The 16,136-nt window shown below is 39.7% G+C and overlaps 1 protein-coding gene across 1 annotated transcript in view; it reads left to right on the plus strand.

The window, feature by feature from the left end:
- MMS22L (MMS22 like, DNA repair protein) overlaps positions 1-16,136 on the plus strand; it is a 133,753-nt gene that overhangs the window by 111,110 nt on the left and 6,507 nt on the right. Inside the window, exons 20-22 of the mRNA XM_024192653.2 lie at positions 1,984-2,153; positions 10,986-11,197; positions 15,750-15,916. Of these exons, the coding sequence (XP_024048421.1) occupies positions 1,984-2,153; positions 10,986-11,197; positions 15,750-15,916 (549 nt within the window). The remainder of the gene's footprint in view (positions 1-1,983; positions 2,154-10,985; positions 11,198-15,749; positions 15,917-16,136) is intronic.

Genomic DNA, 16,136 nt, shown 5'->3' on the forward strand with positions numbered 1-16,136 from the left:
GCCATATTCTGGGAGCCTTACCCATACTGAATAGTTCCTTACTCCTTGAGTATTGCCATTAAAACCAATGGGACTGCTCAAAGAATAAAGTGGTACTAACTATGAATAAAGGTGCCAGACTCTGACCCAAGGCCTACCTACCTTTAAATAAAAGATAGAGGGTTGTGTGCACATGTATATGTGTAGTGAAAGCACCATCTTTAAAACAGTGGGAATTGTTTACTGAAGTAAGCAAAACTAACATTTAAGTAGAATATCGAATGTATATCTGATTTAACAGAATTATTGATGGGTAAATGTTTTTATTTTCTGATTCCCAGATCTGTATATTCTGGTACATAAGCTATCAACCAAATGAGCTGTGTTAAGTATGCAGATGCCAGAACCATTTTTATATAATAAAATGACTAAAAGGTATTTTTTCCCTCTCTTTCCTTGCCCATAGGAAAGGGTGATATTATCAGAATCTGAAATTGTACCACTCGATACAAGAAATTGTCCTTTTCCTTTAGTAAAAAAGTAGTGAGTGAAATGGGAATTATGGTTTTGTTCTGTCAGTTAAGGTAATCTCAGACATTTCTTCACCTGCTGTGAGCTTGTAAAACTGCAGTCACACAGTAAGATGCTTTCCAGATAAATCTGGAAGCCTCTCAAGTATGGGCGTCATACGTGTCTCTAAACTGCATTGCCATATGCCACCAAATACATAGTGTCAGTGATAATGGGCATAGAACTCTGGATCAGAGTGATTATGCTTCTTCGAAATATTTGTGTATGGTAGTTGGAAGAAAACTGGGCACTAGCAGCATTATTAGAAATATTGCTAAGTGATCACTGTGTTTCATTATGATTGATCACTGTGTTTTCTTTCACTCCTCAAGATGAATGTTGTTGTTCGTTGGTTTTAGAGATGGTAATGGGTTGACTTCTATACATTAATAACGTCTTGTAAAAGCCTATTTTTGATCTCTTCGGTTACTTATTCAGTCTTGAACATATTTCCTTGGGATGCCCCCGTATTTTGTGACGTAGGAAACCTTTTCTTGTTTATAATTGGATATACACTCAAATTGTGCTCAGTTGATGAGAACTACTTTGTATGGGCAAGAATCTGTTTTATTAGACTGTTTATATTAGTTGCACTGTACTTTGAGTAATAAAATGCTGCTGAGTATGCAGCCATTTCCTCAATAAAAACTGCACTTCAGCTTTAATGAAGCTGTTCCTGGATGTCAAGGTATTTTTACATTAACACCCTTTTACAGTCAGTAAACTAAGGACAGGGAACTGTGCAAATCAGTACACAAAGGTGTTGAAAAGAGGTAAGAAGTGCTGCTCTTATATAGCATGGAAGTTTTCAAACTATAGATCACCAGCAGTCTATAAAGAGGCACCTGGTTCTATGGACCTGGCTTCTCCTTGTTTTCAGCTGGTAAATTGCATTAAAAGGAGTTAAAATATATATAAAATATTTTCCTAATATTGCTCTTTCATGTAAACAATGTTCTTATTGCCATAGGACTGTTATGCAGTTGTGAATGGAAGCTAAAGGCAATCTGTCTGTTGAAGATGTGATTCACACTGAAAAAGTTTGAGAACCCATATTATGGCATGTGTGGGAGAGGCAGATGTAGTGTACAAATATGCCAAATACAGTAGTTAAATAGTGGAACGCTTATAGCACAGAGGTATAATAAGATGGCCCCCTTTTATGTTGTAGCCATTCCTTTTGCAAAACAACTTCACTGTAATTGAAATGACAATTTGTATGTTATGCATTGAAACAATTTGGGACTTCCATATTGCTGTACTGTAAATGGACTTTCATTGTATCCAGGTTCACTAAGCAGACTGTACTTGAAAATGAGACAACTGGGTTGCTATGGTTACCTGTGGATTAATGTAACAACAGACTGCCTGTTTGGAATTTTTTTTGCCTGCTTGTAATTTACTTTTTTGGGTTTCTTGACTGTTCTTCAATAGGAGGCCTTGTAAAGTTCTGGGCACCAATACTGGCAACTTCCAAAGCACAACAGCTTTTGTTCCGCATCATAGATAGCTTGCTATTGCCACTTGTCGTGTTTCAGCAAGACAAAGAGCTGCCTGCCGTTATGCTGTCTGCCATTCGGGAAAATCTTCCTCTTTATCTTCAGGTAAATATCTGAATTCCTTTATCAGCAAGCAAACAACTTCTTGAACAGCAATGGAATTTTTTTCTACAAAAATGCCTTTGATCTCATTTAAATCAAGCACAAGAAGTGGTAGCATTTTTCCTCTTGTGGAGAGTGGGAGGAAAAAAAGCCACCCCAGTTAGTTCACCTCTCTCTGAATATGTATAGCAGTGATGGAGGATGCACTCCAATATACGCTAGCCTGATCATTGTGTATAGAGAAGATTTAGCTGACCTATTGCCAACACTGGCTTGTGAAATGAGGGACTTTTGACACAGCAGATCAAATAAGCATAATGGATAAAAGGACACTGGTTGAGATTAGAAAGCAAACATGAATTTGTAAATATACGTTATTAAATATACCTTAATAACACTCTAGTTTACTAGGGGTTAGATAATTTTAAATGTTTATTTTTTACTGTTTTTTGTGTTTGTGGACTTTCTGAGAAGACCCTGTTGTTATCTCAGTGGTTTGACAGTGGATTTGGTCCAGTCATTGGTTCCAGTATTGGTTGTAGTCTGTTTCTCCCCCACCCCCCGCACATTTTCATTTACTCTCAAAATGCTGTAAGGCTTACTGGAAGTGCAGGAGGTTGTTTACATTGGGGTTGAAGGAGCGAAAAGACCTATTTTAAAAATAAATAATTAAATGTGTACATTATTTTCTGTCAAACCCTTTTTTATGGTCCCTCAAAACCCAACTTTGAGCATAAACTTCTTGCCACTGTCCTTAAAAACAACTAAGTAATACAAGGCTGTAATTAAATTCAGATGTTGTGGTAACATTGTAGACATCCCACAGCTTTCTTCCTTTATCCAAAAGTCACATTGTGGTTGATGGCATGTCATAGTAAAATGAATATCACTATATAATGACATAGCAGTATATGACTTAGTTCTTTGCTGGTTTGTGGGAATTTTGAGATGCTGTCTATACCTTGTGACCATCTGGAAGCTGATATTACTACAGAATGTGGCAGCCTGCTTGCTAAGTGGTATTTCATCCACAGAGTATATTACACTGGTGCTCTGTAGTCTGTGCTGAAAACCAATAGGCTTCTGGGTGTACTTTTCAGATAATGGTTTTCTATAAAGTCCTAGATGGTTTGGGTCCTAGCTCCCTGGCAGTGCTTAATTTGTGCCAGTGCTGAACCCCGGCATCTCTGGGCTTGCTGCATCAGTTATGAATGTAAAAACAATTGCCAGAGCCCCGGCACCTCTTTCATTACAAATTAAGCAGTGCTCCCTGGTTTCGCTCCCTGACGCAGTCCTTATTGCGCTCCCCCTGCAGGACACTCCCTACGCTGCTGAGTGTGGACCTATCTGCTGGATCCGTGAGCTTTTGAGCACCCTGCCCTGAATCTGGTCAGACGCCAGGCATTGTCTCTGCCCTCTAGCCTCACTCCTTGAGTGCTGACTTTCTGCTGATACCCTTTTCTGAAAGTGGGACCCCACAATCCACTTGCCCTAGGTCGCAAGACCAGTGCTGCCCCGCCCTCCCTCCAATCTCCCCAATAGCTTAAGCACACCCTATCCCAGATCTCTGCCATAGTGGGTAGTCCAGTTTAAAGTTTAGCCTTTCCGGGGCATATGACAGTGAGGCTTTGCAAAGTACCCATGCTGTATTCATAGAGAAAGCCTAGAGACTTACAGATCCATGCAAAAAACCTGCATTCAAAACCCATCCCTCCTTTGCCCCCTCACTACTCCAAGATGTCTTTGGGTTTGTAGCCAGTCCCTTCAGGAGTCCCTGGACTCGACTCATCTGACTCAGTCTTCTCTCCCTGGTCATGCATTCTCCTTGTTGACTCCTGTAAGCAAGCTTGAGCTGGTCTGGCAGTCAAAAGATTCCCTCTGAACCAGAAACCACATCCCTTTGTGTGTGCGCTGCATCTGAGTTTTTAACAGCCAGTCCTAATGCCTGATTTTTTTTGTTCTCCTTCTGGGGATTTTCCATCCCTCTGCAGACGATCTGAGGAAAACCAGTTTCCGTACGCTTGAACCATCCCATTGTTCTAAGGTGCTCTTACTCTTTGTGGCTATTCATGTTAATGACTCTCCATTGTTACTGGCCTGGGAGAGATGTGCCACCAGTGCTGGTAAAAAGTGGCTGATTCCAAATACAATGAATTTCATAAAATCCACCGGAATTAATAAGTTTGTATGTAGACAGATTTGCCAAACCATTACACTCCCCATGTGATACTATTGCAGTTGCAATTGGCAAATTACTCAAGGCAACAGGGCCCTGATTTAAAAAGAAGGGGGCTCTCTTCCTAAGGGGTCCTCAAATCTGGAACTTCCCTAGCTTATACTGGCAAAGCCGAGATCTTTTAGGGAATATGGCAAAGCTCCTCTCTCTCTTTCTCCCCCTCTCCTTTTTTTCTTTTGATTTTCTGTATTGAGAGTACTTTGAGGGCTACAGCATGAATAGGTGTGGTTTATTAGAATCTCAAGTAAGTATTATTGTGGGAGTTCATTATGATCACTGTGATATGTTCTAACTACGCTAAAACCCCCAAACTGTAGGTATGTTTTAGAGAGATGAAAATAAATATCAGGTATATCTAGGGTGCCCATTGCATATGTCTGAATGCCACGTGCATGAATTAAGAACTGCATTAAGATTGGCCATAGTGTGTTTTTTGTTTGTTTGTCTAATTACACTTACTGCATTTATTTTATTTTAGTTTAGTTTTTAGTTTAGTTTAGTTAGCTGCTTAAATAAATGTGAGCTAAAGAACTTATGTATGAGAGAAATTGATTTGACACCACCACACCCATTTTGTCCACTTAGCCACCATTAACTGGAAGCGAGAACACCATGTAGTCACGAATAATTTGAGCTTTGTGTAAGCATATAAAATAGCTGCAGCTGCAGTTTTGCTGATAAGGATAGAAAGTAAAATTGGAGGAACCATGGGAATGGGCGAAAGTGTGGCTAGCTGACTTGGGATATGGATGTTCCTGATTATGAGTTTTTGTTGATATGATACTAGGAGCTGCTTGTTGATGTTAGGAAAATTTTTAGTTTGCAAGGGGTGACTGAGTTATGCGCTTTGTTCTGAGCAACCTATAAAAAGATGTGTCTGAGTGCATGAGTTGGAGAAGTTCAGAGAGGTTTTCTACGAGCTAGAAGGCTGACACTCAACTCCCCAGCAACTAGGAGGAAGGCTGGCCATTAGAAACCTACCACTGACCACTCGACACCATCTCAGACTTTTGGTAATTATATCTGGGTTGTTCTAAACTGTTGCTATTTTAGATGTGTGCTTTGGACTCAATAAAAAGGGATTTGGGGGCAAAAGCACTCGCGTTTGTACCAATCGTTCATCAGAGGAGGAGCTGTGTTCCCACTGATTTATTTCCTGAAACTATCTGGAAGAAAAGATAGTTACCAATAGGTTTGGGTTCAGAAAACCCTAAGTAACATGTACACATCTCGAGGGGTTCCTGATACCTAGGGTCCATTCTCCACTACATTCAGGATACTTACTGGAGATTCTTTAGTGTTCCCTAATTGATCCAGCCTTCTCAGGCTTGCTGAGGCCCTGGCATCACTTCACAATTTTAAACTGGTACTTTTTTTTATCTTAGGAGGTGCTGAAGGAAGGTTGTTTCTTCTACCATTGTACAGACTGTTCTTGTGACAGCTGATGACCTCTTAGGAAATGCTGTAGTTAAGAATTTGATAGGATTTGTTGTCAAAGTTGTGTGCAGAGTGGTTAAGTGTCAGACATTAGAAGGTGAGGCCATTTTAAAGTTTTTATGGCACTGTTTTTAATTGTGAGATGAGGAGGCAAGGCATATAACATCCAACATTAGGCATTTTATTCCTTTGGAAACATTGTTGTAGAGCTGGTTTTATGTATTAGTGAATTGCTGAAGTTTATTACTGGGAATCCGAAAATCGTTCTAATTGCTGATAAATGGATTTAGAAAATGATTTGGAGGAGTGTTGGTATAATTTGCCAACAGTGATGAAGGTAACAGTGTTTGTGCACTAAAACTATTATTTCCAAATTTAGTGGTATAAATGTCTTGCAGAATATGATGCGTGTATGTGAAATGAATATGTATTATATATATATATGGGGCCTGTAGTGTCCTCTGTTCAAATTATCAGTATTATAAGAGCTTGATCCTGAAAGGCACTGTGCATGCGCAGCTCCTGTTGTCTTTAATGGAATTGAGCATGCTCAGCATCTCTCAAGGGACAGGCCTTCAAAGCCCTCATCTGTACTATACGGTACTGTCAGAGATCTGAAGAAGTTCAGTACCGCATTTTGTGAATTATAGCATGTATTTTATAGGCACTGTACAACATTAATTGTGAACAGATTTATTCCATCAGCAGGACTGACATTATATGTCATCATTAGACAGTTTGGTGTTTCTGCAGTGAATAGTACCAGCAGTGCATACTAAAAGGTCCTTCTCTCTTCATAGGTGATTGACAGATAGATGGATGAATCAGAAGAAAGAAGCATTTCCTGGCACAGAGTCCCTGTTGTTAGTGCACACAGAAATCTATTGCCACTCTGCTTAAGTGAGGAGATGATGCTGGCATGCACGTCTCTTCAGGAGACTTTTTTTTCTCTTTCTTCAGAAGATGCCTGAAAAACATGATAAAAGTGGAGAAAAATCAGGCAGCCTTTATCAACATTCTCTGTAATGCCTATCTGCTGTATAAAGAAGGTCTGTGTGTCTGAAATGGATGAGGTCAGACCTCCAGTCCAAAACCCAGTTAGCTCCAGTCTAGCAATGTAGGTTTGTCCTCTCCTTCACACAAGAGGGCAGGTTCCCAGCTAACTTCTGACAGGATCTACCAAAAGAAGATAGTACTCATGCTTGTATTTGCTTCCTAGGCCACTGGTGGCATGAACGTTTCTCCAAGTCACCTGACAGAGCTTTTGCTCAGTCCACTTTGCCACTTAGGATATGGAGCTGGCAAAATACCTCAGTGAAGCCAAACTCTCTGATGCTACTGTATCAACTCTCTATCTTGGCCTCCATGGAGATCTTGCCTTCTCTAAACACTTATAAGAGCAAGAAGTACTCTTCGTTGCCAAACAAAGAGCCCTATATTGCATAACAATTCTGACATGCATTTGTGTGCAAAAAAGAAATCCAAGCTTCTCTCTCAGAAGGTTTGAAGAGGCAGGGGAAATTTATTCAGCATCCTCTTCGGGGTCTGTTGACTCTTCACTGAGGCGCTTTAAAGAAGAGGACATGAGCCACCTAATGAGATCAGTGCCCAAGACTTGACTGAGGATTCTGCTGTCACAGAGAAGTGTTTTTTCCTGATGCTCACAAAAAGAAAGGTGTTTTTGCACTATTTCCAATCTAGAGTAAAGGTCCATGAGAGGGAAGACCCATGAGGGGGAAGTTTATCACCCATGAGCTGATAAACTTCCTCTGCCAAAAAGCATATAATACCCTCCCCTAAGGAGAAAAATGGTCTGAGGGCCTCTCTAAAAATAGACTCCCATATTACTGGGTGATCTACAAAATCATATATGTCTTTTGAAGAGGTAGCTTTATCTGATCCATCAAACAGGAAAATGGAAGCATCTTTAGGAAGGTATTTGATTCAGGAACGAAAGGCTTCAGCACAATTCTAAATAAATCTTTTGTCACCAGAGTTCTTTTTGTTTGGGTGTCAAGATAGATAGCTCTATCTTCTCATAAAATAATTAAAGAAAAATGAAAAGTAACTTAAATCATATTATTTTGGCTACTGATGACCTAGAATCCGTGATGCTACTTCAACTTTGTCAACATTTTTGTTAAATTTTTAGCCAGTGGAGTATGTCACTGAACTTCCGAACAAACAGTCACTTCCATCCCTGTCATTCAGTAAAGGCACACTTTTTGGTATTGTCTTCGTTAGGATGGCTAAATATGTTTAGAAGCAGAATTACCCATTTCCTAAGAATAAGAAAACATACTATCAGCCAAGTGGATTATTTTTGTCTTTTCACCTGGCTGCTCTGAGAATTTGCCTTGTTTCTCTCAAGCTCAAGGAGCGTTCCCTCATCTAATCCTTTAATAAATAATAATAATAATACTTAATGTTGCTAATATTATTATTTCTTCAGCCTGAGGAAAGGAGAAGCTGTAAACAAGTGTATCCTATACTCCCAAGTTATGTGGTGTTCTTCCTGTCCCTCAGCTCAGCTAGATGAATGTCTTTTCTCTCCTGTTTCTAGTGTTGAAGCATTCAGGAGACTTGAGAGTAATCTTAGATTGCAGGTAGCTGTGCTAGTTTTTGGAATAAAGGGAATTCAATATGGAATCTCTTAAGTCTTATTAACAGCTGTGCCACAAGAAGCAATCTTCCATGTACATCTAGTGCAACATCTCATCAGAAGATACAAGACCATAATAAATAAACTTCAATAACAACCTGCATGTATTTCACATAAGACACACTTAAAACATTCTTTCAGTGGTGTCTGAGTTATCCTCAGGCAACATCTATCTGTCAGACAGGTCCTTAAGCTCCTTGGTTTTTGAGTTTCTGGATTTCTCTCTTCCCTGAGAATGGAACCAAAACATCTGTTCTCCAGAAAAATGACACTCAATTCCAGAAAATGTCAAGAAGCCTCCCAGTTTGTTTGATCAACCTATTAGTGTGTGAATTCCAAGGAAGTTTCTTTTTCTGGTTTCTGAGTGCACTCTCCACTATGACACTTTGTGACAGGATAGGGCTATCTTTTTTCCCCCTCTAACTCATCCTTCTTCCTGTCAGTCACCAGTGAAGGGAGGAGGACCTATTGTGATGGACCTACTCTCACAGAAACCTATTACACAGGTAGGGGATTTTTTTTTTCTTCACATATATTAATATATTATTAATAATATATATTAATTTCACTAAAGACATTATTCAGCTCACTCATTGGGCAGACATTTGCTGCCTAGTTTATTCATTGTGTTTTTTAATGGATTTTGGTTTTGGTTACAACATGACCAATGTAAAAAAGCAATCTGTAGCAGGCTTTACACTGCTACAATTTTTTTTACACATGTCTAATGATTTTTCACCTTACTCTGTAAAATAAACCACCACGAGGAAAGAGGCAGCAAGAAAAGAAGCAATAATGAATTATTGCATAGTCTCTTGACACCACCATCATGAGCTTCTTTAGGGAGCTAACTTTGTTCGGATACTTGCCACTGAAATGACTTTTAATTTATTTTTTCTGCTTTTAATTTTTGTGTGTGGGGGGGTGTATATTTTACATCCAAAATTAGAGCTGGTATAATTTTTCATTGGAAAAAAAATAGCCTTTTTCAAAAATTAAACATTTTCACCAAAAGTTGTTTACATTGAATTGTTTCATTTCTTGTATTAAAAAATAATAAGCAAGACATCCATTTACCATTTTTTTGACTTGGGTTTTGGTAAATAATATTTCAATAAGTTTTGTTTAAACTCAATTTTAAAAAAAGTGACACTCTGAAATAAAAACAACTTTGAAATTTCGCATTTTTCAGTTTTTACTATTTGTGACCAGCTGTCTGCAAAATTTAGAATATAAAATCAGATTTGAAGAATATGCTGTGCCAAAAATAACATAGAGCAGATTTTGGAAGCTGAAAAATATTAAAAAACTTATCTAGACTATAGAACCAGAACACTGCTGTGTGAATTTGGCTCTTCCTCTATATAAATGTAGGTTGTATACAATATTTTCTTCATTCCCATATATGCCTCTGCCACTGATATAATTTTAGAAGTCAAATTTATAACTAGCTTATTGCCAGGACAAAGTGAAATTGATGTGATCCTGGTCAGTTTCAGTCTGTATCTTCTTGAGTTGGTATAAGATAGGGGTACACCTTGTATATTACTGTTATAGAATCAGCATGATCATTTGAGTAGAACAACAGGTAAGGAAAAACACCTTTGCAGCCCTATTTCATCAACCTTAGTGCCCCCATTAGGAGAATATGACCAGTTCCTTCCCTGTGTAGAGGCCAGGATGGTGTCATTTACACTTGGTTGCTGTAGAAGCACTATGGGAAGAAGTGACAGCCCAGTCCTTGCTATAATCCTATCCTGAAGGATTGTCTCACAAGGAAACTCAAAATTGTAGGAAAACAGAACTTTGGCCATCCTGCAGCAAATATAAACTCACTATTACAGTAGTGATCGGAGGCCTTTCTCAGAATTGGTTTTCCATTGATGTTCCCATCTCTCTGCTGTTTGTTTTCACTTCTAAGGACTTGTCCAGATTAGGGGTACCTGCACCAGTGTAATTAAACATTGTAGATATACCAATAGATAGCCTGTACCAGTGCAAAGCAGAAAGGTGTGATGTACCCAGGATAAGTTGCGCTGAAGGAAGCGTTGCCTTAAACTGGTGCAACAACCCCCCTATCCTCCTACCCAAAAATCCAGTATAGCTGGTGTCTAACATGAAACAAACTTGTTTCATGTCATACCCAACACTCTCCTATCAGACCTTTATTCTAAGAGTTACTTTTTCTATTATGTCATTAATAGGAACAATATTTAACTTCGCTTGGTGCCTTTCGTACTCCAGTATCACAATGTGCTTTACAAAGCATTGAGATTCCCTATGCAGGTTTCAGAGTGGTAGCCATGTTAGTCTGTATCAGCAAAAACAACGAGGAGTCCTTGTGGCATCTTAGAGACTAACAAATTTATTTGGGCATAAGCTTTCATTCTGCATGCAGCAATAGCTGACACACAGCTTTAGGCATCAGAAACTGTTGCATCCTCCTGATGTTGGACACTTATTTATATTTATACTTGTTAATTTTTTTTACTTTCCACAGGGCTTGTCCTTTATATGTTGTCAATCCCAAACTCAAGGTGCCTATTTGAACCAACTGCTAGGAAGCGTTATTCAGCAGTATTTTGGGCGCTTTCTCCCTCCTTCACCATCTTCTCCAGGAACTGGACAGCATCCCATGCTGCTGGCATTATGCAATTCTATTACCATCCCACAGACCTTACATCTGCGGAAGACCACTGTGCATGTCATAAAGTAAGGCCTGAAGAAGGAGTAAGCCAGTTTGTAGATACCTAGACTTAACTTCTTCCCAAATAATCCATGGGGGGACACTGGTATTAATTATTATTATTGTTTATATTGGAGTAGCGCACACACAGCCTTCAGTCTGGATCTGGGCCCCATGTGCTGCGGGTTGTACAAACACACAAGAGACAGTCCCTGCTCCAAAGAGCTTTTAATCTAAATTAAGTCAAGATGCAATAGTTGCCTGTAGCAAACATCAGAAGGTGGTTGATGGTGGGGGAAATGAGGATAACTGTAATGAGAACACAGATTATACAGACCAGCTAAGAGCATAATTTTCAGGTGGCATGTCTTTTTTTTGTTTTGTTTTGTTTTGTTTTTTGTTAGATGAATAAACAGGAGATGAATGGAATGTGTCTACAGGATTTAAATTTTTAGTGACTTCTGTGTGAAAAGAGTTCTCATGTCAAATACATTATTATGTTGGTTTATTTCAGTTTTATTTTAAATGAGGTTGAAGTGGAAAAAAGATAAAGCAGTGCAAATATTTTTATTTTTGGTCTATTACTTCCTGAATGTGCAGGCTGGAAAACAGCAGGGAGAATAGAGACTCTGAAATGAACCTCGGTTCAGGACTCCGTTGAATAGTTCATCAGAGATCCTGGTCCTTGTGAACTGGGAGCAGACACGATAAAGAACAGAAGAGAAGGCAAATGTCTTGCGCTGGGGCCATTATTTATTCATTTAAAATTTACCCTTCTTAGCCTCTGAGCACATGCGCAGCAGCTTGAATTTAACAATTAAAACACCACAAAACTATCTTAAAGTACTCTTCCCCAAACACCAAATAAACTTACAGCCTACTTCCCTCAATCAAATCCTTGAGAAACTAGATACTGTATTGTAACCTCTAATTAATGTGACAGATCAGAGGTAGTCTGGCTCATTGATGGGGCACTGGACTGGGAGGCAGAAGATCAGGGTCTACTTAGAGCACTGCTGTTGACTCTAACTGTGGGCAAATCACTTCACCACTCAATGCCTCAGTTACTTAATAGGTATTGTTGGCATAATATTTCCACCCACCTCTGTAAAGTGCTTTGAGATCTACCAATGAAAAGCACTTTATAAGTGTTTAGTGAAGGTGGTGGTGGTATAATCTATTATTTATTGTTATAGATAGGTCTACTAGCATTGCCTATTATTAAGGTTGTTTGACACTTTCCATTATAAGACCCTGTTTCCAGTTGCTTATAAGTTTGCCAAATTTTAACTTTTGGGCTGAAATTTTACATGCTGGTTTTTTGCCTCAGGTTAAATATCTGGAAAATTTCAGAAAAACCTGAGAATGAGGCTAGGGAAAAATACATTGGCTTGCCCATTTAAAATAATTCTGGTGACCTTTTCTTTGAGACACTCTAATGCCTCTATACTTTGGAGCCAGGACTTGAACTTTGGCACTAGGGTGGCTTTTTTGTCAGAAAAAATCCCCCCAAATTTGGCTAAATTATAAGCCATTGGAAAATCACAGTTCACACATGCTCAGTAGAAACTTGCTAGACAGCTAAATTCCCCAAAGATTCCATCCATCCTGGGGCTGAACATGACTTTCCTTGTGATTGCTGCTCTGGGCTACTTATGGACACTGGAACTTGGAACAGAGATCCTGTCTCTCTTGTCTCAGTACCTTCCCACTGGCTCAGACAGCATGGAGGAAAAAGCTGTCTGAGCCAGTGGGAAGGTACTGAGCAGAGAGGATAAGAGCCAAACTGGCAGGCATAGGGAATAGACTGGAACAAGGAGCTTTGATGTGAGAGAGAAAAAGAAGGATGGTAGGAGAGGGGAAACTGGAACAATGGGTTGGAGTAGGAAAGACTGGGGCTTGCTGGACAAAGAAACTGGGAGGCAGGTAGGGGAGATGGGGACTGGGAGCCGGTGGGTTGAAGGGTTGAGATCAGACCCAGGGAGCGTCTGGGACTGGTTGGGCAAGGAACCAGGGAGAGAGGTGGGTGGGAAACAGTTTTCCGGGCCTATTAACATTTTTGAGATTTCAAAAATTTTCCTGTTCCAAAACAGAGATCTTTCAATTTTTTTTTGGCAAAAAAACAGAGAAAGACCCCCACCATCCACCCCAGAATACCCAATAGCCTGGTGGTTAGGGCACTCACCTGGGATGTGGGAGAACCAAGTGTAAGTCCATGTTCTAAATCAGACAGAGCAGTTACTTGAACCTGGGTCTCCTACATTCCTGAGTTCTCTAACCATTGGACTATTGGTTATTCTGTGGTGGAACGCTTTTTCTCTGGTTTTGACCAGAAATTCCATCCTGCATCTGAGAAACATTCCCAACAAAAGTTTTGTCAAAACTGATAAGTTCCCGCTAAAAGTTTTGGTTTCAAGGAATCAGCATTTTGTGATTTAACCCATTTCATTGAAAAATTCCTGACCAGCTCTAGCTGAGATGAGGCAGGGAAGAGTTGGAGCAAGGTAGACTAAGGGCTTGTCTACATGTAAACCATTTCAGCAGCATTGCTGCAGCTAGTTGGCGAAGTGAAGACGAAGGGGTTCTCCCGTCAGCGTAGGTAATCCACCTCCCCGGTAGGTAGGTTGCTGGGAGAATTCTCCTGTCAACCTAGTGCTTTCTACACTGCGTGGTTAGGCCGGTTTAACTGCATTGTTCAGGTGTGTGGATTTTTCACAACCTGGAGCAACGTAGTTATACTGACCTAATTTCCTAGTGTAGACCAGGCCTGAGACAAGTTGAGGAGCCTGGGGAGTAAGACTGTGACTGGGAGCCAACGGGGATGGGAACAGGGGCTGGAGGAAAAGTAGTATGTGATTATGTAATTAAACACTGTATCATCATGCATACACACCGGGGAGAGGGGAGGGGGGGAAATTAACATTGCACAGGCTGACAGATCCAGAGGAGCATGTACTGTAATGTACTCAGTTTCACTGGAACTTTTTGTAAATGTTGCACTTATTAACTGACTTATTCTTAGGACATGTCTACACTTAACATGCTACAGCGGTGCAGCTGCACCACTTCAGTGTACACACTGCCTCCACTGACGACAGGGATTCTCTTATCAGCGCAGGTACTCCACCTCCCCAAGAGGCGGTAGCTAGGTCAAGGGAAGAATTCTAGGGCTGTCTATACTGGCGGTTATGTTAATATAGCTACGTTTCTCAGGTGTAGATTTTTCATACCCCTGAGAGACGTGGCTATACCAATGTAAAGCAGGCCTTATTCCTCATGGGCAATATTTTTTTTTTTAAGCTAGTGTTAGATATCTGGAAAGTTATTTTGCATCCTCCATAAGTTATTGTATTACCTGATGAGTAAATGCAATGTTATGTTGTTGTACTACATATATTTTCTCTTGAGCTCATAAAATCAAAGGGTTGTCTTTATATTTCAATAAACTCATTCCTAATTTCAAACTAACTATGGTTCAGATTCTTGCATCTTCTTGGTGAAAAACAATAACTGAAGTCATCAAGTTGGAACACTTAAAATGTTCTTGATGTCAAAATTCATTCCTGCCCTAGGGTGTCAGTTACCGTTTGTCTTTGTGACCAATGTTACATTTGAGCCTGCTGTATTTATTCTGGCTGAGCAGAGGTAGAGGTTGTCTGTCCCTTTACAATATAATGTTGGCAAAGATGAAGTAGTAGCAACTGTGTTAATATAACTTCAAACCATATTGACTGTGAATAGTTAAAGTTCTTAGGGTTTTAATCAACCAGAAAGCATGTAAGAAATAAAATAATTGACTAAGAATTCTTAAAATATTTTGGAGGCCTATTTTCAAGGTCACGCTGTTCTGGATACTTTGTCCTTGGAAATCTGGTGGATGTTTCCTGGAAACAAAGGAAAAAGTCAACTTACACAATGGGAGTTCTGTATGTTTAAGGAGAGCAGACAATTGGAGTGGAGATCTCAAATGGGGATCTGAGGAGAAGTTTGCCCACAGAGCATAAATGCAAAGGGTCAAATATGGTGTGGGTTTGAAAAGAGCTTATGCATTTAAGGATATGTTCTTGGGTATTATTGCTTATAAGTAGCCATTTGCATGTGTATAATTGGGTTTTGCACAATCAAAAGTTGTCTATTTTTTGTGTGGATTCAGCTTTTATAGACATATTTGAGCATTTGACCATAATTGTGATAACTGCCATTTCTGGGTTAGCACAACAATAGGTGAGTTGTAAGCCCCTACTCTGTGGTGCTCTGCTGAATTGTGAGTAGGGTGACCAGATATCAAGTGTGAAAAACTGGGATGGGATGGGGAGTAATAAGCACCTATTAAGACACAGCCCCGAATATCAGGACTGTCCCTTTAAAACTGGGACATCTGGTCACCCTAATTATGAATCATTTCTAAGACTAAGACAAAGAGAAGCCAGTAGCTGATCCTACATAATGATAGAAATCTACTTAATGGCCCTCCTGGTGATATACGGCAATACTCTATTTAAAGGATGTAATATTTTATTTGTTGTACCATTGCTTAATGAAAAAATAAGTTATAGACTGAGCTTTATTTTGTTCCAGGGAAAACTACCTCCAGTTCAAAGGTAACTCCCCTCCTCCTCGCCTGGCCTCAGTTCTGGCTTTCATCCTTCAAGTATTTCAAAGAACCAAGAGCACTGAAGTATGTGACATTGAGTTGCTTCTCCCTGCTGTGTTGAAATGCATGGTATTAGTTAATGAAACACAAGGTGAGATGCTGGTTAACTTTAAATATACTTGTACATATGTAATATTTTATACTTACTGAGCACTTTTCATTCAAGTAGGTAGGTTTATTACACTGCAGAGAGTGGTAGAGGCACATTCCCAGCCAGTACCATCCAGTTTGCAACTGTGTTAGGCCCCCTCTTGAAGCATGAGCTGGCTAAGTTTTGTACTGCCAGGACCTCTCTGTAGGATGACTTTCTG

This window comes from Terrapene carolina, unplaced genomic scaffold, assembly GCF_002925995.2.
Source record: "Terrapene carolina triunguis isolate 2854851 unplaced genomic scaffold, T_m_triunguis-2.0 Scaffold42, whole genome shotgun sequence".
NCBI classification, from domain to species: domain Eukaryota; kingdom Metazoa; phylum Chordata; order Testudines; family Emydidae; genus Terrapene; species Terrapene triunguis.